Source organism: Oryx dammah, unplaced genomic scaffold, assembly GCF_014754425.2.
Source record: "Oryx dammah isolate SB20612 unplaced genomic scaffold, SCBI_Odam_1.1 HiC_scaffold_9, whole genome shotgun sequence".
Taxonomy (NCBI): Eukaryota; Metazoa; Chordata; class Mammalia; order Artiodactyla; family Bovidae; genus Oryx; species Oryx dammah.
The window spans coordinates 47598074-47622570 of NW_024070193.1; the positions used below are offsets into that span (position 1 = coordinate 47598074).

General features: G+C 42.2%; 1 protein-coding gene across 2 annotated transcripts; it reads right to left on the bottom strand.

Annotated features, from left to right (window-relative positions):
- Positions 1 to 1229: 1229 nt before the first annotated feature.
- LOC120867796 (caspase-14-like) lies at positions 1230 to 23561 on the bottom strand. Of its 2 annotated transcripts, none has more exons than XM_040246189.1 (7): positions 23036 to 23561; positions 21551 to 21603; positions 19915 to 20064; positions 13829 to 14054; positions 13086 to 13202; positions 5956 to 6065; positions 1230 to 3210 (listed from the first exon to the last, which is right to left on the bottom strand). In XM_040246189.1, exons 1-7 carry the CDS (start codon positions 23382 to 23384, stop codon positions 3109 to 3111), a joined length of 1107 nt encoding a protein of 368 aa, XP_040102123.1. In that variant the 5' UTR covers positions 23385 to 23561; the 3' UTR covers positions 1230 to 3108. The 2 variants fall into 2 exon arrangements, with proteins under 2 accessions (XP_040102123.1, XP_040102122.1); XM_040246188.1 differs by having other exon boundaries at positions 19915 to 20067.
- Between the last annotated feature and the right edge of the window lie 936 nt (positions 23562 to 24497).

The following is a 24497-nucleotide window of genomic DNA, read 5'->3' on the forward strand; positions in this document are numbered from 1 at the left end:
GCAGCATTTAAATGAAGAGCTGACATACAAGCAAAGGAATAAACTTAATTGTGGCTTTAAGCATCCTTAGAAACTGGTGCAAGTATCTGTAGACAAAAAGGGGGAAAACTTGAAAGGCTGGCTTTTAGGGACAGTTTTCAGTCACTGCAGGACTTTCCTGGAGGGTCTTCTAGGACACTCCCAGACGATCTCAGCTCCCTCCCCAGTGCACCATAGAATCTCCAAAATACTTCCATTCTAACAACTGGGAAATTGTGCTGTAATTATGTTTAGATTTTGTTTCTCCATAAAATACTTTTTTTCCCACAGAACACCTCTGTCCTTGAGAAGTGGTAAGCTTGATGAAAATTTTCGTCAAGGAAGTGAGTTATCTTCAAAGGTGAAAACGAACTATAGTGATAGTAAGCCAGAGTGAGGAGCCCTCAGCCTAGGGGGCACTTGTCAAACTGTGGCAACTCCCCAGCCAAGTGTCCTCCTTCCCACCTCAGCCTCCTGGTCCTCTGCTCAAGTTTCTCCACTATTTTTTATTCGTACACATTTAAAATAAAAATCTCAGCCTTTTTTTTTTTTTTTTTTTTTGGCAAACTTTGGTTCCTTGGGTCTGTATTTAAAAAATAATAAAAACCGGGCTTCAATTTTTTTTTTTTTCAAATATAAAATTGTGCCAGGGACTATTTGGTGGGGGGCCAGGGGGATGGTTATATTTCACATGACATTGGATGGCTAGAAGATTCTGTACTGATTTGAAGCTGAGAGAATTATGGGGTAGTTAGCTGGCCCCAGGCATCAAGTTCATCTTAGGCCACTTACCTTTGTAACCAGAATTCTTCCTTTCTCCTCTTTATCTGTTTGTCTCGTACCTAGTTGTCCTACGGTTCTCTCCATGACCCTAACTTGCCTGCAGTGGTCTGAGCAGGGTTCCAAAATAACTTTTCCCTCTGTTGTCCCAAAGCCCTCATTCCATCAGTTCAGTGGTAATGGAATGGTCCCTTCCATCCATCAAAAACATTGTCTTAAAACTTTTCTCTGTCATTTGGCATTTCATCTCTTATATTATTCACGCATTGAAATCCCAGCTTCACTACATGCTAACTGTGATTCTGAACAACCTAACCTCTCCCAGGAAATAACAGCTGTGGATATTTCAGCTGATGCTGCCTCCCTGAAACAAGCCTCTGTGCCTAGAAGTCCTCCAAAACCCAAGTGAATAGAGAAGACTCACCAGATGGTCATGTTTTATGAACCGGAGACGTTTTAATGCTCTATACAAAACCAAAGCTACATATCAAGTATCAGAATGCAAATGCTTAAAAATTAAATCACATATATTTATACTTTAGAAATCACATTACCTAAAACGGACACAATGATCTCTGAAATGGAGATAGGCCTGGAGATTCCAGATTGCTTCAGCTCATTTGGCTCTCAGTCTTCAGAGGATTCTCACTAACCACCTGCATCCTCACAGAGGCCCAACAGTCTTATGCAACTGCCAGCTTGAACCCTTAGGTTCGGCAACAGTCCCACCTTCAGGGTGTTCAGATGCAAGTTCACGAAGCAGTCCAAGTTCACTGAAGACCAGGGGCATGAGTTCTCAGGGTCTGCTGAGCCAAACCTCCTTTCATACAGACGAGGAAACTGAGGTCCAGAAGCAGTCCAGAGTTACAACAAAAGTTCGAATACAAAAATTCATGCTCAGTCCACAGTTTGTTACTCTAAAAACATTAGTATACATACAGTTTTCTTTATTGTGGGATGGGACCCAAGTTGCACCCTGAAGAATACACAGTAGAAGGGAAGCACACAGAATGGAAGGGCATTTCAGACCGAAAGGAGGGACTGAACTCCGATACGATGACATAATCCAGGAGAGTTCATCCACATTCACTAATTCACAAGCCCGATTCTGTGAGACAGGATTATTAAGGGAGGGCGAATTACCAGGGCAAACAGGCAGGACCTGAGTAGTGAAGACTGAGCCTGACAGAGAAAGACTTGCAATATTCTCCCAGGGGACTTGGGGGGTATATCCTGCAGGCAGTGGGGAGTCAAAGGATTATGAACAGTGGGATGGGTTTTATGAAAGGATTTCGGGGAAACTCAGGTTAACTTCCAACGCGTTGAGTAAAAGCAGCCATGAGACATGCATGTGTGTGGGGATGAATGGCAGGTGGCTAGATATGCAAGAGGCCAGGTCTGCGGAATGGGTAAAATAATTAAAGGGATCAGTCACTCACTAAAATGTTCACTGCATGGCCTCTCTGTGTCCTAAGGTGCGGACGGAAGCTGGGATACAGCCATGAATGAGACACACAGCCTCTGCCTCTTGGAGCTCATGACTAAACTGGAGGGAGAGAAAAGGCAGGCACTAGAGAGTCATTTCAATGCTACAGAAGAGAAGCAGAGAGTCTCTGAGCACTTAGAAGAGGCTGACCTAGCATGGGGGCTATGGAAAGCCTCCCTGTGTAAGTGATGCTTGAACCAAATTCTAAAGGATGGCAAGGACTTACCTATGTGGGGTGGAATAGAGGGTTCCAAGTGGAGAAAACAGCAGCTCAAAGGTATAAGGAGCAAGGAGGAAGGTGGGAAGCAGGTGCAAAGTAACACATGAAGGCATCAGGGCCCAGAGTGATCCAGGTTAAGACCTGAGAATGGCTTACAGATTCCAAGAGATCAGACTGGCTACAGACAACAGTCTGGGGAAATAAGAGGACAAGACCATACCCAGCAATTCTTGACTAAACCAAGAAAATAAGCCGTAACACCACCATCAAACTGAGGGTGCCGAGGGTGGGGTAATCAGCAAGAGAAATGCGGGATACAAACAGCACACAAATGGAGTTGGACACCCATGTTTTGATAACAGTTCAGGAAAGTGTTTTTTCAGAAAACAGTGATCTTATAAAAAAGAAAAGAAGACTCACAAGTATCAAGTAAGCAGACTTAAATCTTAGAAAAATTATATACATATATATATAAAACAAAGGGAAGAAACATCAGTACCAAGAATAATGCAAAATGGTAACCATTAGTACAATGCTACAAATGCTCATGGCTCTTTAGAAACTGTGTTGCAAAGCAGTCCTTGTATTTTGAACCATCCTTGTGTCAAAAGTATACAAATTTTGTTAAAGTTGACTCCATTACCAGCGATATTTTTATCGGTTTGTTATACAGACTAAAGTCACGGTGCACCACTCTGTTATTCACCTGTAAGATAAAAGAACAAACTGTCCAAATGAACTGTAAAGCCCTCAAAAGCCTCTTAGTAAACCCCACAGAAGGTGAAGGCAGAGTTCTCTGACTGCACCAGGAAAAGCAAAGGTCACCCACATCCCACCGAAGGCAGCACTGTGGCTGGAAAGAGCAGTGAAGTGTGCACAGCGTGCTAAGTTGCTTCAGTTGTGTGCCACACTTTGCAACTCCATGGACTATAGCCCGCCAGGCTCCTCTGTCCATGGGATTCTCCAGGCAAGAATACCGGAATGGATTGCCAGGCCCTTCTCCAGGGGATCTTCCCGACCCAAGGTTCGAACCCTTGCCTCTCACGTCCTCTGCATTGGCAGGTGGGTTCTTTACCACTAGCGCCACCCAGGAAGCCCAAGTGTGCACAGACCTGGGTTCAAGTCTCAGCTTGCCCCTGGTAACACTGTGCAAAACAGTAACCTTCTCTGAGCCTTGGTAACTTATGGTACACCGAAAGGATTGGGTTATGTGATGTCCAAAGTATTCAATAACTCTGTGAATTCCAGGGCTGGTTGTAGGCTCACCTATCATCTGCTGCCTCATGAAGCTGTAAGGGCCTTTAACGCAAAGGTCACATCACATTCATTTCTGGACTTTCTTGCTAGTGTCTACTCAGCAAGGGCTTTAAAAATGAAAAGTGTTCATACCATATGACCCAGCAATTCCACTTCTGGGTATATATTTGATAAAAGCAAAAACACTAATTTGAAAAGATATATGCACCCCAATGTTCATAGCAACATTATTTACAATTGCCAAGGTATGGAAGCAACCTAAATGTCTATCATCAGACAAATGGATAAAGAAGATGCATACACACACAGAGAGAGACAGAAATACTACTCAGCCATAAAAAAGTGAAATTTTGCCTTTTGCAGCAACATGAATAAACTTGGAGGGTATTATGCTAAGTGAAATAAATCAGACAAAGAAAGAGAAATACTGTGTATCACCACTTTTAAGTGAAATCTAAAAAGTACAACAAACTGGTGAATTTAAAAAAAAAAAGAAAGAGGGAATTCCCTGGCAGTCCAGAGGGTAAGACTCCGTGCTTTCGCTACAGAGGACATGGGTTCAGTCCCTAGTCGGGGAACTAAGAGCCTGCATGCCGAGTGGCTGGAAGCAGACTCACAGCTGTAGAGAATCAACTAGTGGTTACCAGTGGGGACAGGCAAGTGGGGAGGGGCAAGGTAGGGCTAGGGGCAAAAAAGAGTTCTGGAATTGAAGACGTGTATGAAATGAAAAGTTATGGAAATGAAGACGTGTGTAAAACATCTGAAAATTGTAAAGCACTATAGAATTTAAAGAATCTTTCATTCAATTAAAAAAATCAGCTTTCAATTAAAAAATGAATGCTATTCAAAAAAGACTTAATGAACACCATTTGGCAAAACAATTTTTCAGTTAGCCTAACTAAAATGGATTTCTACTTAGGCTAAATCTGTCTTTATTATTATATTCTTGAGACGCTGACAAGAAACTATTTTCTTAAAGAGAGAAATGGAATAATATAAGAGATTTGGGAATATGGTTGGAATGACTGTCAAAATTGTATTTCTTCCCTTTAACAATCCCCCCTCACCAAAAGCTTACCTCAAAATGAGGTGAAGAAGAATTCTGAAAGCTCTTAAGCATCATATGTAAAGCATTAACATTATATTTTTTTAAAGAAATAAAAACTGTTACCATACCTTGGGAGGTAAGAAGTAAGTTTGTTTGTTTAGTAACTAAGTTGTATCTGACTCTTTGCGACCCTGCGGACCCTAGGGCTTCTCTGTCCCTGGAATTTCCCAGACAAGAATACTGAAGTGGGTTGCCGTTTCCTTCTCCAGGGGATCTTCCCGACCCAGGGACTGAACCTTCCTCTCCTGTGTCTCCTGCATCGGCAGGTGGATTCTTTACCACTGAGCCACCTGGGAAGCTCCTAAGGAGTAATACTGCGTGACTGTGATTAAGGCATGAGCTCTAAAAGCACTCTGTCTGGACTAGAAAGCCCAGGCTGCCACTTTCCTAGCTCTGCATTTGTAACAGGGGATGGGAATCAAAGCACCTGCCAGAGGGTTGTTGAAAAACTTAATGTATTAATATTTGTCAATTGCAAGGAACAGTAACTGGCACAGAGTGAGCTGTTCAGAAGGTGCTAGTACTGCTGTTACTGTGGTCATTTACAACCTTTTCTAGTTAGCCCTCTTCAGAGATAAAATTCCCAGATTAAGAAGAAAATAACTCTTTAATCCTGATATGGTAAACCACTATCATCAGGCCCTCCTCCAAACTACAGTGTGTACATAAATCTGCTATAATTCCTGGCCCCGCATTCACTCACTGAACATTCAGTATCGGCTACAAGCTGGGCAGACAAATGTAAGATAGTGTTGGTCCTCAAAGAAGCCCTCTGGTTCTCCCCTCTTCCTGGGGGAGATAAGTCAGGCTGGCAGGACCAGGGTGCAGACAGAACTTCCAAGCTCGCTAATAGCCAACTCACTCGTGTTCTACTGAATGAAGTATCACTGTCCGTTCTCCACTGGCGCCTGGCTCAGCTGTGACTTCCGCCACAGCCCTCTCAACTCACCAGCCCACTGTTTACAGGCCACTTCTGAACCTCCCTCATGCTTTCATGGCTGAAGGCAATCTTCTCATGAAGATGTTCTCATCAAGCGCATTAGCTTTAGACTGGATGGAGCATGTGTTCACTTGGGATTTACTCACTATGGTAAAGAAGTCAGCGAGGTGCCACTTATTCCCATACTGCTTAAAGACTTCAGTCATCTCCTTGATCATCACAGAGCCAGTGCGGGGATCCCGTAAAGCGACATGATCTATCAAGGGAAAAAAACAAAAAAACACTTCATCCATTTTCCCCCTCTACTTGCAGCAAACTTGTTCTTTGCTCCATAGTTAAAACCTAGAAAATGGCTTTGAACTGATAATACAGAAACACTGGCATTATGGAAAAGAATCTAAAAAAGAATATGTATGTGTGCTTAGTCGCTCAGTTGTGCCCAATTCTTTATGACCCCATGGACTGTAGATCACCAGGCTCTTCTGTCCATGGGGATTTTCCAGTCCAGAATACTGGAGTGGGTTGCCATGCCCTCCTCCAGGGGTTCTTCCCAACCCAGGGATCGAACCCAGGTCTCCCTCATTGCAGGTGGATTCTTCCCCATATGAGCCACCAAGGAAGCCCCCCAAAAAAGAATATATACGAACCACTTTGCTGTACACCTGAGGCTAACACAACACTGTAAATCAAATATACTTCAATTAAAACTTTAAAAAAGAAACACTGCATTAGGATGGAGGATCCCCACAGACAGAGGAGTCTGATGGGCTCAAGTCTATGGGGTCGCAAAAGTTGGACACAACTGAGCGACTAAGCAGAGACAGAAGACGTGTGTGACCAATTGCACACAACCTCTCAAGAGGAAACTTTTAAATATGCACTTTTTATCTAGCTCCAAAGTTTTCAAATATACACAAAGAAAGCAAAGTTGAATGACCCCCCCGAATAATCATCCCTCAGATCCTAGAGTTATCAGTTTTTGTCATATTCACTTTATTTACCCCCTTTCTAGGCTTCCCGGGTGGCGCTGGTGGTAAAGAACGCCTGCCAATGCAAGAGACACAAGAGATGCAGGTTCAGTCCCTGGGTCGGGAAGATCCCCTGGAGGGGGGTGTGGCAACCCATTTCAGTGTTCTTGCCTGGAGAATCCCACGGACAGAGGAACCTGGCAGGCTACAGTCCATGCGTCAAAGAGACTGGACACAACTGAGTGACTTAGCACGCACGTACACATCCCCTTTCTACTTTTTTATTGCTGACTTTTGCTCTAGCATTTTAAGCTCACCCTAAATATATCCATATGGAATTTATTTGGGGGTATTCAAGGGTTTGACTACCGAAATTATGCTTATTATTAGATGGAAAAACACAAAATATGTCTGTACAGTGTGGAAGGAATGTGAAAATGGCACTCTGTCATAGTAAACCTGGGTTGGAACACAAAAAAACACAGGACATGTTTGCAACTTCAGGGTATGCAAAGGTTTCTTACACACAAAAGGCTTAAGCCATAAAAGAAAAAAGTTGATAAACTGGACTAAAAACATAAAATGCTTGCTTTGCAGCAGGCGAGGATTCTACTACTGAACCACCACTGAATGCTTACAAAACTTTTGCTTTTTGAAAGACACCTTGAAGAAAATGAAAAGCCAGTCACAGAGTGGGAGAAAATATTTGTTTCCTGTATCAGAGAAACGACTAGTATTCAGAATATACGTAACTTAATAAGAAAACAAACAACCCAGTGCAATACTGGGCAATAGGAGATACGTGAATAGCCAACAGGCACATGAACAGGTGGTCAAAAAAAGGCCCATACAAATAGAAAGAAAAATATTTGTATTTATTTATTTATTTTTGATCATACCACTGGGCTTGTGGGATCTTAGTCACCAAACCAGGGATTGAACCTGTGCCCTCAGCAGTGAGAGCATGAAGTCCTAACCACTGGACCACCAGGGAGGTCCCTCATTCTTAAATAACCACAGTCACTACTGGGCTGTGTGTCCCTGTGGGCACTGCATGACTTCTCAACTTTAGGACACCACAATGGTGCTTGCTCTTTAGCTCAGCAACCCTTCAAAAGTAGGTCCCCCTAAAATATGATATCAAAAAAACAGAGCACCATCTAATTTTTAGAATCGTAACTTATCTGAGCTGGTGGTTCACAGAATTAAGTATAGCTGTGAGACTTCACTGTGGCCCCCTGATTTAGAGATTACAACACTAGGGTGTATACCCAGAATTGAAACTGCTGGTTATAAATATATTTTTAATTTTCTTGGTATCACACATTAATCTCCAAAGAGGCAATATAACTTGCTCTCATCAATGGTATATGGAAGTACTCGTTGCTTCACAACCCAAGACATATTTGGTACCGCCTCCTTCCATCGAGTAAAAATGGGTGACCCAAGGCAACTCCTTGGTGGTCCAGTGGTTAGGACTCTGAGCTTCCACTGCAGGGGGCACGAGTTCGATTCCTGATCAGGGAACTAAGATCCCACATGCCGCACACCATGGCCAAAATAAAAAGATAAAAAGAAATGGGATCATGAAATTTAAAAAAAAAGAGGTGACCCAAAAGATTCATCTTACTACATATTCCAAGTTTTTCCACTTTGAGCACTTGGAAAGTGTGTTAGTCACTCAGTTGTGTCCGACTCTTTGTGACCCCATGGACTGTAAATGGCCAGGCTCCTTTGTCCATGGAATTCTCCAGGCAAGAATACTGAAGTGGGTAACCATTCCCTTTTCCAGGGGATCTTCCCAACCCAGGGACTGAACCGGGGACTTTCGCACTGCAGGCAGATTCTTTACCATCTGAGCCACCAGGGAAGCCTTTGGGCACTTTAAATATTCCTCCAGTTATAAAACTTAATTCTTGATTAAAGCAAAAAAGCTAAATGCTATTCTGGGCTAAGAGAAACGAATGGAAATCCCCAAGGCAAACCATTTCTCCAAATGAAGAAACTGAAACTTGAACTAGGAGCAGAAAGTGAACAGGAACACCAGAGTTGTGCTGTGCCTAAGGAGAAGTGTCAAACCTGAAAGATGTGCCTGGGAGGAGGGAGATAAATTTAAGATTCTCACGGGGGTCCACATGGCTGAGGATGCTCTCTAAAGGCAAGTATGCCAGATTTATGTCTCCAGGAGTAAGAGATTAAGATTCAACAAGTGAGCTAGGAGTTCAAACACACAAAGAAACAAACCCCCAAGAGTGGCAGGCAACAGAAACCACCGTAAGAGAGATTCCCAAAGACTTTAGATATTGGAAGTATAAGATACAAAATATAAAATAACTGCATGAAATGCTTAAAGAAACGAATGAATCACAAGGAGGATCAAGCAAAGACACTGTTATGTGATCAGCCAGATTTGGGTGTAAAGTGATTTTACCACCTACAAATCTTCCTGAAATGAGTTTCTAAAGAACATACTTCATGAAGAAAGAATATGGTCTGAGATCCAGGACAGACTAGAGAACAAAGGAAGTGGTAAGCACAGGGGTAAATATAAACAAATATACACTGTATAAAAATACTATGAAACATTCTAATTTGTAGGGTTTTAAAAAAGGAATAGGCATTACCTAGCATAGTGCTTGTCACCCTAGTACATGCCTACCTATGTGATGAAAATGTGTTGGGTTAATGTCTTCATTTAGAAGAAAATTAGGATAAAAGGAATGTAAGAATACATAAGTAATTTCATATAAATAAAGATACAAAAATGAAAGAATTAGCATTCTAAGGTTGTTCTATGTACCATCAGGAAGTAAGAATAAGCTTTTTATTAACTTTAGGTTTAAGTACACACATATAACATTTCAAGGGGAACCATGAAAAAAAGAGATGTGAAATTCATACCTTCCAAGTCAGTAGAAAGATAAAATGTAATAATAACAAATCAAACTCATAATCAATCAAAAAAAAGAACAATAAACCTACCATAATACTGTATATACCAACTACACTTCAATTTTTTTTAAAGAAAAGCAATAAAGGAGGGGGAATAAAGCAAATAAATAGCACCAGGTATACTGCTAAAAGTGTAAACGTATCAATAGTGACAATAAAGATAACTCGTCTTAACTCACCAGGAAAAAGTGATATCAGATCGGATTAAAAAACAAAATCCAGCTATATTCTCTTTAAAAGACAACCTAAAACATAAGGACCTAAACAGGTTAATAGAAAAGGTCTGAAGGAGATATACCAGGCAAATATAGAACCAGAATAATACATTCTAGAGTATCTATATTAATATCAGAGAAAAACTAATACCATAAAAAAGCACTATTGGGGGTAGAAGGTTCACTAAACAAAGGTTATAATATTTATGTCACCACAAAGAATAACAATCCTAAAATCTTATCCCTCTACTAAAGTTGCCTCAAAACAAATAAAGAAAACAAAAATAGATAACGGAACTACAGAAGAAACTGACATATCCACCATGATACCATGACACGCTAACACAGTATCTCAATGGTTGCTAGTCCATTGCTTTCTACTAGGTGTCCTTATCTTAGAAGACACGCTTTCTCAAATATCTGCACAGCTCACGCTCTCATGGCCTTCAGTTCTATGCAATAATCAACTTCTCAATGGGAACATCTCTACACATCACTTAAAAAAAAACTACGACCTCCATTCCTGCCCCTCAATACTCTCTCTCCTTGCTGCTGCATTATTTTTCTTCTTAGCACTTATCACCATCTAACATATTTTATTTCCAGGATTTATTTCACTGAAGGGTAAACATCATACAGAAAAATGTGTGAAGCATATTGGAGTGGGTTGCCATTTCCTTCTCTAGGGGATCTTCTCAACCCAGGAATTGAACCTGGGTCTCCTGTGCTGCAGGCAGATTCTTTACCGACTGAGCTACAAGGGAAGCCCTCTGGGTACATAATAACTCCATGAATTTTCATCAGATGAACACACTCCCAGAAGTGGCCCCCTCATCAAGAAACACGACGATACCGGCACTTCACAAGTACCCTTTTGCTGCTGTGGTTATAATACTCCACACACCACACACACCTGACGATAAGTAGCACCCTGACTTCCACCTCCCACCATTGACTAGTTTCGCATGCTTTCGCACTTCATAGAAGTGGAATCATAAAGCAACCCAGTGCCCACTTTCTGTATGTGTTTATTTTCTGTCTCCCTCCCCAGAACATAAGCTCCCAGGAGGCAGAGATTTTTCATTCTTTTGTTCGATACCAAATCTCTAGTCTTCAAAATAAATAGCCAGCACACAGTCACAAAATTCACTCATTCAACAAAATTGGAGGTCAAGTTACATTGTCTTGACCCTTAACTGTTCCATAAAAATTCTGTGATTAGTTTGTCAAATTCCATGAAAAAACACTTTAGAATTCAATTTACAAACTAATTTGGGGAAAAAAAACAGTCATTTCCATTGTACTACAATTTTCAACCACGAGCATGGTACTTCCCACCACTGATTCAGGTCTTCCTTTATGTCTTTCTAGAGTGTTCTCTCATTTTCCCTAATGAAGTCTTGCTCGTCTTTTGTTAGGCATTCCTAGACATCATTCACTAAAGCAAGACAAAGTAATACGGTATCTTTTTTCGTTTCTCTTTTATGTCCTAAGTGATTATTGTTACTGTATTCAAAACTATTGATTGCTAGAATACTAATCCTTCTATTTCTGTTCTGAACGCATTGGCTAGGACTACCCAATGCCATGTTAAAGAGCAGGAGTGAGAATGGGTTACACGTATTTGGGTTATACCTAAGCAGGTTATACCTGCTTGCCTTCCAAATAACTTTAAAATTTTCAGCTTCATAAAAGTATAATTGACCACTTACTATCATCCATACATATTTTAAGCAAATGGTTTAGTAAGTTTCGACATATGTATACTTAAAACCAACATAATGAATCCAGTCCTCCCCCTCCAACGTTCTCATGGCCCTAGCAGTCCTTCCTTACCTCTTCACCCCCATCTGCAAGTAGTACTGATTTGCTGTCTGATAGATTAGTTTGTACTTTGGGGAATTTTATATGCGTGGAACCACACAGTTATCTGCTTTATTCTGTCTGGCTTCTTTCAGGCATCAGGAATACTTTGACCTTCATCTATGCTCTAGCATGTGTCAGGAACTCACTGCTTTTACTGCTGAGTAGTACTTTACATATGATATACCACGATTTGTTTATTCTTTCACCTGCTGGTCCTTTGGATTGGTTCCAGTCTGACTATTTCAAATAAAGCTGCTGTGACATTCATGTGCAAGTGCCTATCAGGACATATGCTTTCATCTCTCTTGGGTGAATAAAGTTACATCTGACTTTACTGGGGACATTTTCATTTTACATTTCTGTCCTTATTTTCCTTTGCTTCCATTTCTTCACTAACATTTTATCTTGAATTGCATATATATATACACACCTGTATATGTTATATGTTTTATACATATATACACACACACACACATATATACATACATAAGCTATTTTAATCCTTTTTCAAGAAAGTCAGTAGAAAAACAGCTAAATAAATGCCCTTGACTTCTATCTTCTCTACATTTTCCTATTTCCCTTCCATGACGGAATCAAGTCCACTCCTTCAGCACACAACACTCTTCTGGATTTTTATTAGTATTAATAATAAAGATAATAATGTAATCAACACATTAGTAGTAAAATTAATTTTTTAACTTATTATGCCAGTTATTACAATAGGCACAACACCTGCATTCATAATTTAATTTATAAACATCCCAATGACATAACTAAATTTTATCATTCTTATTTTGCATAAAGAAACTGACATATTTAGAGGCTAGAAAATATAAAGGTCTCAAAGACAGTAGAGTTGGCTTTGGGTCAAGATTTTTCTCACGTGAAAACCAATGATCTTATTTCATATGTGATACTCTGCTAAGAGGATGGTATCTTCCTGGAAGAGATGAACAGTCAGATGCAAACCTGTCATCTCTGAAAGTGGAATAGTTTCTGAAGGGAGATGGATGGGATAATGAAAATTTCTCCCATGCACATCAATCTATAAAGCACAGATAATTTTTTTAAGAAAGATTTCTGGGAATGCCCTGGTGGTCCAGTGGTTAAGACTGCATTTCCACTGCCAAGGGCCCAGGTTCAATCCAGGGTCGAGGAACTAAGATCCCACAAGCCTTGCAGAAAGGCAAAAAAAAAAAAAAGGATTTTCAAAAATCAGTAGGAATAACCTAAACCCTCTGGAAGAATGTGTATCTTCAAGCCTCACTATCTTACCTGCTTGGGTGGGATATATGATGAAATAGTCACTGAATGTAGGCAGCCTCTTCTTCTCTGATCCATCATCCAAGTCCATGGGTTCATCATCTGTTTCAACACCATTGTCTCTTCTCTCTGTTTTTTGAGGAATGAAAATACAGACTACAATAATATACCATTGACATGAAGTGAAAGTGAAGTTGCTCAGTCGTGTCCGACTCTTTGCAACCCCATGGACCGTAGCCCACCAGGCTCCTCTGTCCATGGGATTCTCCGGGCAAGAGTACTGGAGTGGGTTGCCATTTCCTTCTCCAACCACTGACATGAATAACCTTAATAAAAGTCACAAGAAGCTTGTATCTCCACAAGAGAAATAATTAAAACCAAAGTTACATAAATCAAAAATTACTCCCACAAGCCATCTAGAATCACATGAATGATGGGACATCCGCCAGAAAATTGTCCACCTCTCCCCCAGAATTTGAGGTTCTCAGATCCACCTTATGATTTTAATGACTTAGACCTTCTTCAGCCTAAATTAACCATCCTAACGCAGATAAGCTGTCACTCCATCCCTTTCTCCCAGCTCAAAGTCCCTAGTATGCTATATAACATAAGATACATCAGCTAAGGGTCTGATGTATCTTCAGTTATATAACTTAATTATTAAAAAATAATTTTTTAAAACTCACTTTTCTTTCCTCAATCATCAACATGAGAATTTCCTGGAAAGAGAATGATACAAAGACATCTCCACTTACCTCCTCTGCAGGCCTGGATTATAAAGATTTTTGGTTTCTCTCGAAGTGCTGGACAATTTTTATTGTTAAACATTTCAAAAATATCTTCCAGGCTGACTTTTTCACCGTCTTTCATTTTGATAAAACCTTCTTCTCCATGGGACATAAGAGTAACAAGGCAACAGCCAATGTTATCTTTAATTTCATTTAGCTCATCACGAAATGATGTTATTTTTCCAAGTAAGTCCTGTAAAATAGGATAACATATGAAAAAAGAACTGGAAGTAGAAAAAACCAGAAATCCAAGAAATGGCTTCTTTACAAGGTGAATCAATGAGATGACAAATATGAAAATACCTACATCTCTCGTAGTGTCAATATGACTTATCACTTCCCTTTTGGTTGCTTTCAGACTTCGTATGATTTATTCTTTTACCAGTGGTGGTTCTTGTTTGACAAAATTATGGTTCTGATTCTCTACCACAAAATATAACAAAACTATAGTTCACCAAAGAATTAATGTATTTAAATGCTACATTATTAACTTATTTTATTTATTTATTTTTAAATTAATTTATTTTTTTTAATTGGAGGCTAATTACTTTACAATATTATAGTGGTTTTTGCCATACACTGACATGAATCAGCCATGGGTGTACATGTGTTTAACTTAATATAAAAATTATTTTATAAAATTAATACCCTCAGTAAGCTAGAAATGGCAAGGAATGGAGAGTCTACCCAATCATATCCACTTGCCAGAATCTATCAAGAGGCATCGGCAGAATCAATTCCCCTATAAAGATAAGCAAGACAGGAATGGCTGCTCTCACTATGTAGTACCAAAGAGCCTGACCATTTCAATCCAGTACAGCAAAAATTAAATGAACTCTAGCTATGGGAAACAAAGCCTCATTACTTACAGATAATATGACTTTCTAGAAATATATTCAATTAAAACCTACTAAAAGTAGAGATCTGCAAGCTGACCACATACAAACTTAATTTACAAAGATCTCGTGCTGCTGCTGCTGCTAAGTTGCTTCAGTCGTGTCCGATTCTGTGCACCCCCCAACAGACGTTCCCTAATTACCCAGGAATAAAACATTTAAACTGGATAATGGAAAAGGGATCCTTTGAAGGTCAGAACAAAAGGAGAACATTACCTAGGGATAAACCTAACAAGAAATGAACATTATCTAAGTGAAGAATATTACTTAAAAAGTCTTCAGTGAAGAGGCAACATAAACTAGGATGGCCTGAAGTTTCTGATCGAGATGACTCATACTATTAATTTGCCAATTAACTCCAAATTAATCTCTAGTCAATGTCATATGAGTTAAAACCTCAAAGGATTTCTGTGAAACTAGATGGTTCTCAAGGTCACAGAAAACAGATGCTCAGGAATAGCAAGGTACTCAAGAATAGCAAAGAACATTCAGAAGTAAAAAACAAAGGCAAACAAATAAGAACAAAAAAAAAAAAACAATGAATGGGAGATAGATCATCTCAGCTGTCCAAATGCACTATAAAATCATGGTGAACAAAACATGGATATACCAGCGTAAGTATAAACAAATTGTGAATAGATATTTTAGAATCCAGAAATGAATCCAAATACATGTACAGGGATTTAATATATGACAAGAATGGAATTTCACATATGTGGGCAAAGGATGTACCACCAACAAATGAGAACTGGCTTGGAAATAAAAGTTAGGCCTCCTACCTCACTGTTTCCGTGAACAGAAGGCTAACCTTAACTATAAAGATATTATAGATGAGGTGGATGAAACTGGAGCCGATTATACAGAGTGAAGTAAGCCAGAAAGAAAAACACCAATACAGTCTACTAACACATATATATGGAATTTAGAAAGATGGTAACGATAACCCTGTATGCGAGACAGCAAAAGAGACACAGATGTATAGAACAGTCTTTTGGACTCTGTAGGAGAGGGAGAGGGTGGGATGATTTGGGAGAATGGCATTGAAACATGTATAATATGATGTAAGAAACGAATCACCAGTCCAGGTTTGATGCAGGATACAGGATGCTTGGGGCTGGTGCACTGGGATGACCCAGAGGGATTGTACAGGGAGGCAGGTGAGAGGGGAGTTCAGGATGGGGAACACGTGTACACCCGTGGCGGATTCATGTTGATGTATGGCAAAACCAATACAATAGTGTAAAGTAATTAGCCTCCAATTAAAATAAATTTTAAAATAAAGAAAAATAATTGAAAAAAATTTCAACTGGGGGGCTTCCCTCTTGGCTCAGTGGTAAAGAATCCGCCTGCCAATGCAAGGGATCAGGGTCTGACACCCGATCCGGGAACCCACATGCCAAGGAGCAACTACGCCCATCTGCCACAACTACTGAGCCTGTGCTCAAGAGCCCGGGAGCCCCAACCAGTGAAACCCACATGCCCTAGAGCCTGTGCTCTGCAACAGGAGAAGCCACAGCAGCGAGAAGTCCAAGCCCTGCAACTAAAAGTAGCCCCGCTCACTGCAACTAGAGAAAGCCCGCACAGCAACAAAGACCCAGGGCAGCCAAAAATAAATAATAGATTTTAAGCTGGGAAATCATGGGGTTTAATCAAGACAGGAAAACCAAGAGGCTGACAAAAAGAAAGACTGACGAGTTTACAGCAAAAACTTCCACGTGACTTGAGACAACAAAAAGTCAAAAGGCAAGTAATAAGGCAGGAGAAAAATATCTGCAGTCTGTTTTGTCTTAAATTCAGGAAAAAGAACTACAGAATAAGAAAAGAAAATCCAGTAAGAAAAAAGGGCAAAGGATATAGACAGGTAATTCGCAGAAGGGAAAATAATGACCAAAAGATGTTCAACCATGCTACTACAGTCAATAAAATGAAAAAGTGACATAATTTTACCAGGAAGATTGCTAATTATTTACAAATAAATGTTGACAGGAGGTAGAGAAAGAAGTCACTTCTGGACCTTTGGGCAAATAAACCAGAAAAACATTGGCAATTATCTGTCACCTGAATGGAAAAGATGGATTTTTAAAATATCACATGACACAGAAGAAATTCTGGTACAATCCACGGAAAACATGAAGGAGTCTGCTTTTAACTTTGAAACAAAATCTAAATTTATCGAGTACTTACTATAGGCCAGCTATTACTCTGAGAACTTTGACATAAAGCAGCTCATTTCATCCTCACCCCAGCCCTACATAATAAATTACCATAACCTCCCCATCGTAGAGAGAAGAAAGCTGTCCATTAATTTAAGGCAGAATTTCTAGACAATTACCCCACTACTGACATTTTCTGTCACGTAACTCCTTGCCTTGGGGGCTGTCCTGTGCTTCGTCATCTGTTCAGCCGCACCTTGGTTCTACCTTGGCATCTACACTGATGCCAATAGCACCCTCCAATGATGAAAGCCAAAAACGTCTCTGTGCACTGGCACGAGGGCACGCCGAGTCATGTCCGACTCTTTGTGACCCCACGGACTGTGGTCCGCCAGGCTCCTCTGTCAATGGGACTCTCCAGGCAAGAATACTGGAGTGGGTTGCCATTTCCTTCTCCAGGGGATCTTCATGACCCAGGGATCGAACCCGCATCTCTTGTGTCTCCTGCATTGGCAGGTGGGTTCTTTACTGCTGTGCTACCTGGGAAGCCCAAAAATCTCTCCGGACAGTGTCAGAAGTAGCCTCCACAGGGGACAAAGTCACCCCCAGCTGAGGATTAGACTAACAACTGGTAAGAACAGGGCTCCACCTCTGTTGGCCTGTGCTGTTTTCCTAGCCCTCCTGCTATGCTGTTCCTTCATATTCACTACCAATGACTCCTGGGGTCTATGAAGGACTCTCCTCTGTTATTATTCCAAAACACGGGCAGGGCTAGACCTGGACTCAGCTGGGGTCAGAGAGGTCACAATGAAGCTCCCACTCATCCACCACGCTCTTCCCCTTCTTCTTCTTCTCGGTCATCAAGTTAAATCACAATGCAGTTTTGCCCAGGGCTCTAAGTAATCCCCCTCCATACCTGCTCAATGCAGACTTCCAAAGAAATGCAAGGAGAGATAAGAAAGCCTTCCTCAGTGATCAATATAAAGAAACAGAGGAAAACAACAGAATGGGAAAGACTAGAGATCTCTTCAAGAAAATTAGAGACACTAAGGCAATATTTCATGCAAAGATGGGCACAATGAAGGACAGAAACGGTATGGACCAAACAGAAGCAGGAGATATTAAGAGGAGGTGGCAAGAATACACAGAAGAACTGTACAAAAAAGATCTTCATGACCCAGTTAATCACAATGGTGTGATCACTCAACTAGAGCCAGACCTCCTGGAATGTGAAGTCAAGTGGGCCTTAAGAAGCATTACTACGAAGAAAGCTAGTAGAGGTGATGGAATTCCAGTTGAGCTATTCCAAATCCTAAAAGATGATGCTGTGAAAGTGCTGCACTCAATATGCAAGCAAATTTGGAAAATTCAGCAGTGGCCACAGGACTGGAAAAGGTCAGTTTTCATTCTAATCCCAAAGAAAGGCAATGCCAAAAAATGTTCAAAATACTGCACAATTGCACTCATCTCACAGGCTAGCAAAGTAATGCTCAAAATTTTCCAAGCCAGGCTTCAAAAGTATGTGAACTGAAAACTTCCAGATATTCAAGCTGGATTTAGAAAAGGCAGAGGAACCAGAGATCATCATTGGTAGAGTTCCAGAAAAACATCTGCTTTATTGACTATGCCAAAGCCTTGGCCTGTGTGGATCACAACAAACTGTGGAAAAATTCTTAAAGAGATGGGACTACCAGACCACCTTACATGCCTCCTGAGGAATCTGTATGCAGGTCAAGAAGCAACAGTTCCACACATGGAACAGCAGACTGGTTCCAAATTGGGAAAGGAGTACATCAAAGCTGTATATTGTCATCCTGCTTAATTAACTTATATGCAGAGTACATCATGAGAAATGCCAGGCTAGATGAAGCACAAGCTGAAATCAAGATTGCTGGGAGAAATATCAATAACCTCAGATATGCAGATGACACCACCCTTATGGCAGAAAGTGAAGAAAAACTAAAGAGCCTCTTGATGAAAGTGAAAAAGGAGAATGAAAAGGCTGACTTAAAACTCAACATTCAAAAAATGGAGATCATGGCATCCGGTCCCATCAGTTTATGGCAAATAGGTGGGGAAACAATGGAAACAGTGATAGACTTTATTTTCTTGGACTCCAAAATCACTGTGGATGGTGACTACAGTCATGAAATTAAAAGACACTTGATCCTTGGAAGGAAAGTTATGACCAACCTAGACAGCATATTAAAAAGCAGGGACATTTACTTTGCCAACAAAAGTCCATACAGTCAAAGCTGTTTTTTCCAGTAGCCATGTACGGATGTGAGAGTTGGACTATAAGGAAAGCTGAGCACTGAAGAATTGATGCTTTTGAACTGTGGTGTTGGAGAAGACCCTTGAGAGTCCCTTGGACAGCAAGGAGATCTAATCAGTCAATCCTAAAGGAAATCAATCTTGAATATTCATTGGAAGGACTGATGCTGAAGCTGAAACTTCAATACTTTGGCCACCTGATGCGAAGAGCCAACTCATTGGGAAAGACCTTCATGCTGGGAAAGATTGAAGGCAGGAAGAGAAGGGGACAACAGAGGATGAGATGGTTGGATGGCATCACCAACTCAAAGGACATGAGTTTGAGCAAGCTCCGGGAGTTGGTGATAGACAGGGAAGCCTAGCGTGCTGCAGTCCATGGGGTCGCAAAGAGTCGGACACGGCTGAGCGACTGAACTGAACTGAACGTGACAAAAGCTCCTATATCCATCAGGGAAGCTCGGTTAGAATTTCATCAGGACATTCAGGTCCATCACTCAGCGTGCCCTGGTTCCCAGGTAATAAAACTCAAGTTTTTTAAAGAAGAAAGGAAGATTATAATATCAAAGCTACAAGTTTTCCTTTTTTTTTTTTGCCATGTCACAGGACATGTGGGATCTTAGTTACCTGACCAGGGATCGAACCCGAGCCCCCTGCAGTGGAAGCACAGAGTCTTAACCACTGGACCACCAGGAAAGTCCCAAGCTACAAATTTTCACTTTTAACTTGGTACCATTTTGTCAGGATCGATGCACGACGTCTGTTCGAACTTGCACTCATTAAGCCAATCCTTCATCAGCAGGACATCCTGGTGAGCTCCTGGCCTGTTCTTCTTCACACACATGAGGAAGGCCCTCCGCCTGCCACTTAGGTCATAACGGTACTGCTTGCAAGGAAAGCCAAGAAACAATGTTAAAACCAAACTGAATCCAAATGTGCCTTAAATGTGAAACGAGTTTAACACTGACTTCCTCTCTCGTCATGACTTCCTTTATAATTCTTTCAAATACCTTTGTCAAACTTGGACCAACAGGCCAATCTCATCTCTAAATTCCTATACATAGCCATAACTACCCGTTTAAGGAAAGTGGCAAATGGTAAATGACAGAACTACACGGTGTAAGGAAAATGCAGTTATAGGAATCCAGAAGGTGGGATATTCTACAGGATAAATAACCTGGCTTCGTCAACAAACAAGAGAAGAGGTTAAAAGGAAAGGTATCATAAATTAAGAGTGTTAAAAGACAGACTTTCAAATGTATTTGTGTTTGAATCAGAGCCTAACTCAAACAAACCGACCGTACAAGGCACAGGAAGCAGCCAAGGACATCTGTAGGCTAACTGCATCTCTACCGAGACTAAGGAATTTGTTTCTAGGCTTGCTAAATACATACTCAAGTACTGTATGTATGAAAGTGATAAGATATCCGGGTGTGGGAGAGGGTTGCTTTAAAATAACAGGGTTGAGGGAGCAAATGAAACAAGATTGGCTACATTGCTAATTGTTGAAGTAGGGCTCTAGGTAGGTGGGGCTGGAGTTTGGGGATTCATTTTTCTCTTTGACTTTAGCTTATGTTTTAAATGTTCCCTGGTGGCTCAGAGGTTAAAGCATCTGCCTGGAATGCTGGAGACCCGGGTTCAATCCCTGGGTTGGGAAGATCCCCTGGAGAAGGAAATGGCAACCCACTCCAGTACTCTTGCCTGGAGAATTCCATGGTGGGAGGAGCCTGGTAGTCTACAGTCCATGGGGTCGCAAAGAGTCGGACATGACTGAGCGACTTCACTTTTACTTAGCTTATTTTTTAAATGTTCATAATAAAACAAATAGAGAAGATTCAGAAGCCAGCAATTTATGTAGTTGCACAAGGCCATACAACCTGTGGTGCCCTGATTTGTAAAATGGAGATACTAACCATACTTACCTAATTTGGTTAATGCATGCAAAGTGGTTTTAACTGGCTAATATTTTGCTTTTTCTATTTATAACAGAAAGCAGAAAGATGTGACCACTTGAGACAACCACACAGATGTCCATTTTCAGCCCAACAGAAGCAGCACAAAAACCACTCAAATGCTGTCTAAATACTATCTGAACTGACTAAAGTGTGTGCGTGCGCTAAGTTGAGCTCAGTCATGACCAACTCTCTGCAAGTCCATGAACTGTAGCCTGTCAGACTCCGCTGTCCATGGGGATTCTCCAGGCCAGAATACTGGAGTGGGTTGCCATTTTGTACTCCAGGGGATCTTCCCCACTCGAGGATCTAACCCACGTCTCTTGCATCTTCTGCACTGCAGATGGATTCTTTACCACTGAGCCGGCAGGGAAGCCGGCTAATGGGCAGCCTTAGAATAAAAGTCCAGATACTTACCGATTCACCGTCCACACAATCATAGCTTCTCTTTAGACTCTTTCGTGGAATCACTGAACAAATTTTCGTGGAAAGACAAAACAGAAAAGAGCATTTTTTTTTCACTTTTCTCTTTTTAATTATGATCTGTAGTGGTTCCTGTTAACAGAAAGCAACTCCCAAGAAAACCAGTTGCCTCTTTTGTTTTGGGGCCCAGCAGGCTTCAATCTCGTTTCAGAACAGGTTTCCAGGATCATGAAAACCCCCTCCCAAACTCATGAGAATGGAAACTTAACAGAACTCCTTTAGGCCTCAGTCAGGTTCAGGGGCAGGGAGAGGCAGGCCAGAGATGGGAAGGATAAGGACCAATGAACATTACTGAACATGAACCTCCAGAAAAGGAGACCAAGACTTTGATAAAGAGACAAATGAAGTTAAAGACCCTATTTGATGTTTTAATGAAACAAACTCAGCATTCAAGTATTTTGGGGGCATCTACAGTGTGTAGTCATGATACTGTGTGGTTGGTTCTGAAAAACCAAAAAAAAAAAAACCAAACCCACTTTACCAAGTGCAAGAGATTCACAGTCTAAAGCATGATAACTATGCATGGAGAGACAGTGTAAGTGCTGTGCAGATGCAATCTAGGGAGAATCAAAGGCTTCCCCGGGCCAGTATCTACCCACAGGCCATGTTTTGTGGTGGTTTACCGCGGTCACCCATTACAAATTCAAACGTCAGCAAAGGAACATACTTGGAAACTTAATCAGATCATAACCCCAGCCAAGTGTATTTTGGTGTCTACCTCAACACGTCCAATCTAAGTGCTGCTTTCTCTTTCTCCTCTTTCTCACTCTCTCTTTCTATCTCTCTACATAGGTATACACAAAGTGCCTCATATACACACATACATTTATTAAATTTACCAGGGGAAACCCTAACCTCCCCTAGCTTGTTACGTTTCTTGCTCCTAAACCACATCTTCCCAGATTTATGGCAAATTTCTAACGGTGTATTCCAACACTGAGTTTCTCACTGAATCATCTAAAAGCCTTCTCCATCATAACCACCCGGAGGTAACTGTTCAAAACGCACCTCAGTCTTGCTGAGTCAATCTGGATTTCTCAGCCTGTCCCAGAATGGTAAACCCTGATGGCTGCTTTGGACTGGTCACTTGGATTCCGTGCCTGGGAATGATCTCTCTTCTTCCTGCTGACTCCCGGGCTCTCACCCTCCGCCGCGGGTTCTCTCCGTTTCTCGAGGCCCTCGTCCTTCTAGCTCTGCCTCCCCCAACGCCCCTCACTGATACTCGGTCCCCCGCCGCTCACCTGGGCTCCAGGGCCAAAGCCGGCCCTCATCTAGGGCCCTCCCCTCGCCAGTCTCCCCCTCCCTAGGTCAGCACCCACCCCACCCCCGCCCCTGCCCCAATCCGGGAATCCCCGGGCGGCGGGGGCCAAACCCCGCGGTCCCGAGCACCCCCTCCTCTGGGAATCCCCGCGCACTCACCAGGGCAGTCGGTGGGGGCGCTCTGCCAGCGCGGCAGCAGGTCTGCGCGGGGTAGCAGCCGCAGCACCTGGACAAGGACGTCGTTGGCGACGGCCGGCGGGTAGTAGTGCTTGGCAAGAAGCTTGGCCAGCCCCGACGGGCTGTGGCCCTCCAGCTCCAGCCTCACCTGGCTCACGCGCGGCTCCACTTTCTTAAGGTGGTCGCGGAAGCTGCGCAGCTCCTGCGAGGAAAGCAAGTCCAGGGTCTCCTGCAAGCGGCTCTGCAGCTCCTCTGAGGCCGGCGAGATCTTCGGAGGCGCTGGCTGACCGTCTGACCCCGAGAGCCGGCCGCTTCCCAGGCTCCCCTCCATTGTCCCCCAGCGATGCTGAAGCGCCCGAGCAGAAGAGACCTATCTGAACCCTGCGCGCCACACACGCCTCCCGCTTCTCCTCTTTTGTTTTGAAAACTGGAGGCGTTTCCGCTCGCCCAGCGAGCCTGACCAGTGCAGCCTGGAAGCTCCCGCCTTCCCCGCTCCGGCCCGGGGCCCGCCCCCCCCCCCCAACCACGCCCCGCAACCTACACGCCCCCCCTCCCCCGCTTTAACCCTTGGAGCCTGGGATGGGAAAGCTGAGTGGTGCCCGCCCCGCAAGGCTTCTACATGGTTCTCTGCCTTGGCAGCACGTTAGAATCGCTAGGGGGACTTTTGACACTACTCATGCCCAGGCCACAACCTAACCTGATTACACTAGACCCTCTGGGTGGCCGACCCAGGTACTAGAGGTTTTTAAAGCTTCCCAGGTGATTCCAACCTGCAGCCAAGTTTGAGAACCACCGATCTTAGAGCGTCTAGCCAGTCTCCGAGGAGCAGGGGAAAACTTGGAAACTAAAAAAAACACCTACAGATTATGGGATCGAGCCAGCTTTTTCAGAGGACTTGGTGACAAAAACTAGTAATTTGAAGGCAATAAATGTCGGAAATGCACTGTTCAGCCTGCGGGGTGTGAAAGGAGCACTGCCTTGGGGAGCACTTCCCGCCCTCTTCCTCCTATTCCTCTGTTCCTTGACTTGATGGGGTTCTCAGGAAGTGATGACTCATTTAAACCATTGTCTGCCCCCAAATTACTTACCCTTTCACAGTTGGTGAAAGAATCTCAGGACTTATCTGAATCGTGACTCAATTAAACCAACTGTAAACAATCATTTTGGAGACCATCAGAGAAACTGTGAATACAGGCTGGGTACTGAATGATAAGCAAAAAAACTGTTAACTGTTTTTCTGGTGGGGTAATAACATGGTACTTACTGAAGAAAAATGTCCTTGATTTTTAGAGATGCATATTGAAATGTGGAAGGGTAAAATGGTATGACGTCTTGGATCTGCTTTTAAAAGCTTCATTGCAGAATAAAGGAAGTAGTGGGGAGAGAGGAGAGACAAGCAGTACTGAGTAAACTCTGATGATTGTTCCATTTGAATGATGTTGAG

Bases quoted from the DNA above. Each gene is read 5' to 3' on its own strand.
- LOC120867796 (XM_040246188.1), bottom strand. From the start codon at position 23,384: ATGGAGGGGAGCCTGGGAAGCGGCCGGCTCTCGGGGTCAGACGGTCAG. The intron at 20,068-21,550 runs GTAAGTATCTGG...TTTCCTTGCAAG, and splicing joins ATTGTGTGGACGGTGAATCG to CAGTACCGTTATGACCTAAG. The intron at 14,055-19,914 runs GTACCAAGTTAA...CCTATTTTACAG, and splicing joins GCATCGATCCTGACAAAATG to GACTTACTTGGAAAAATAAC.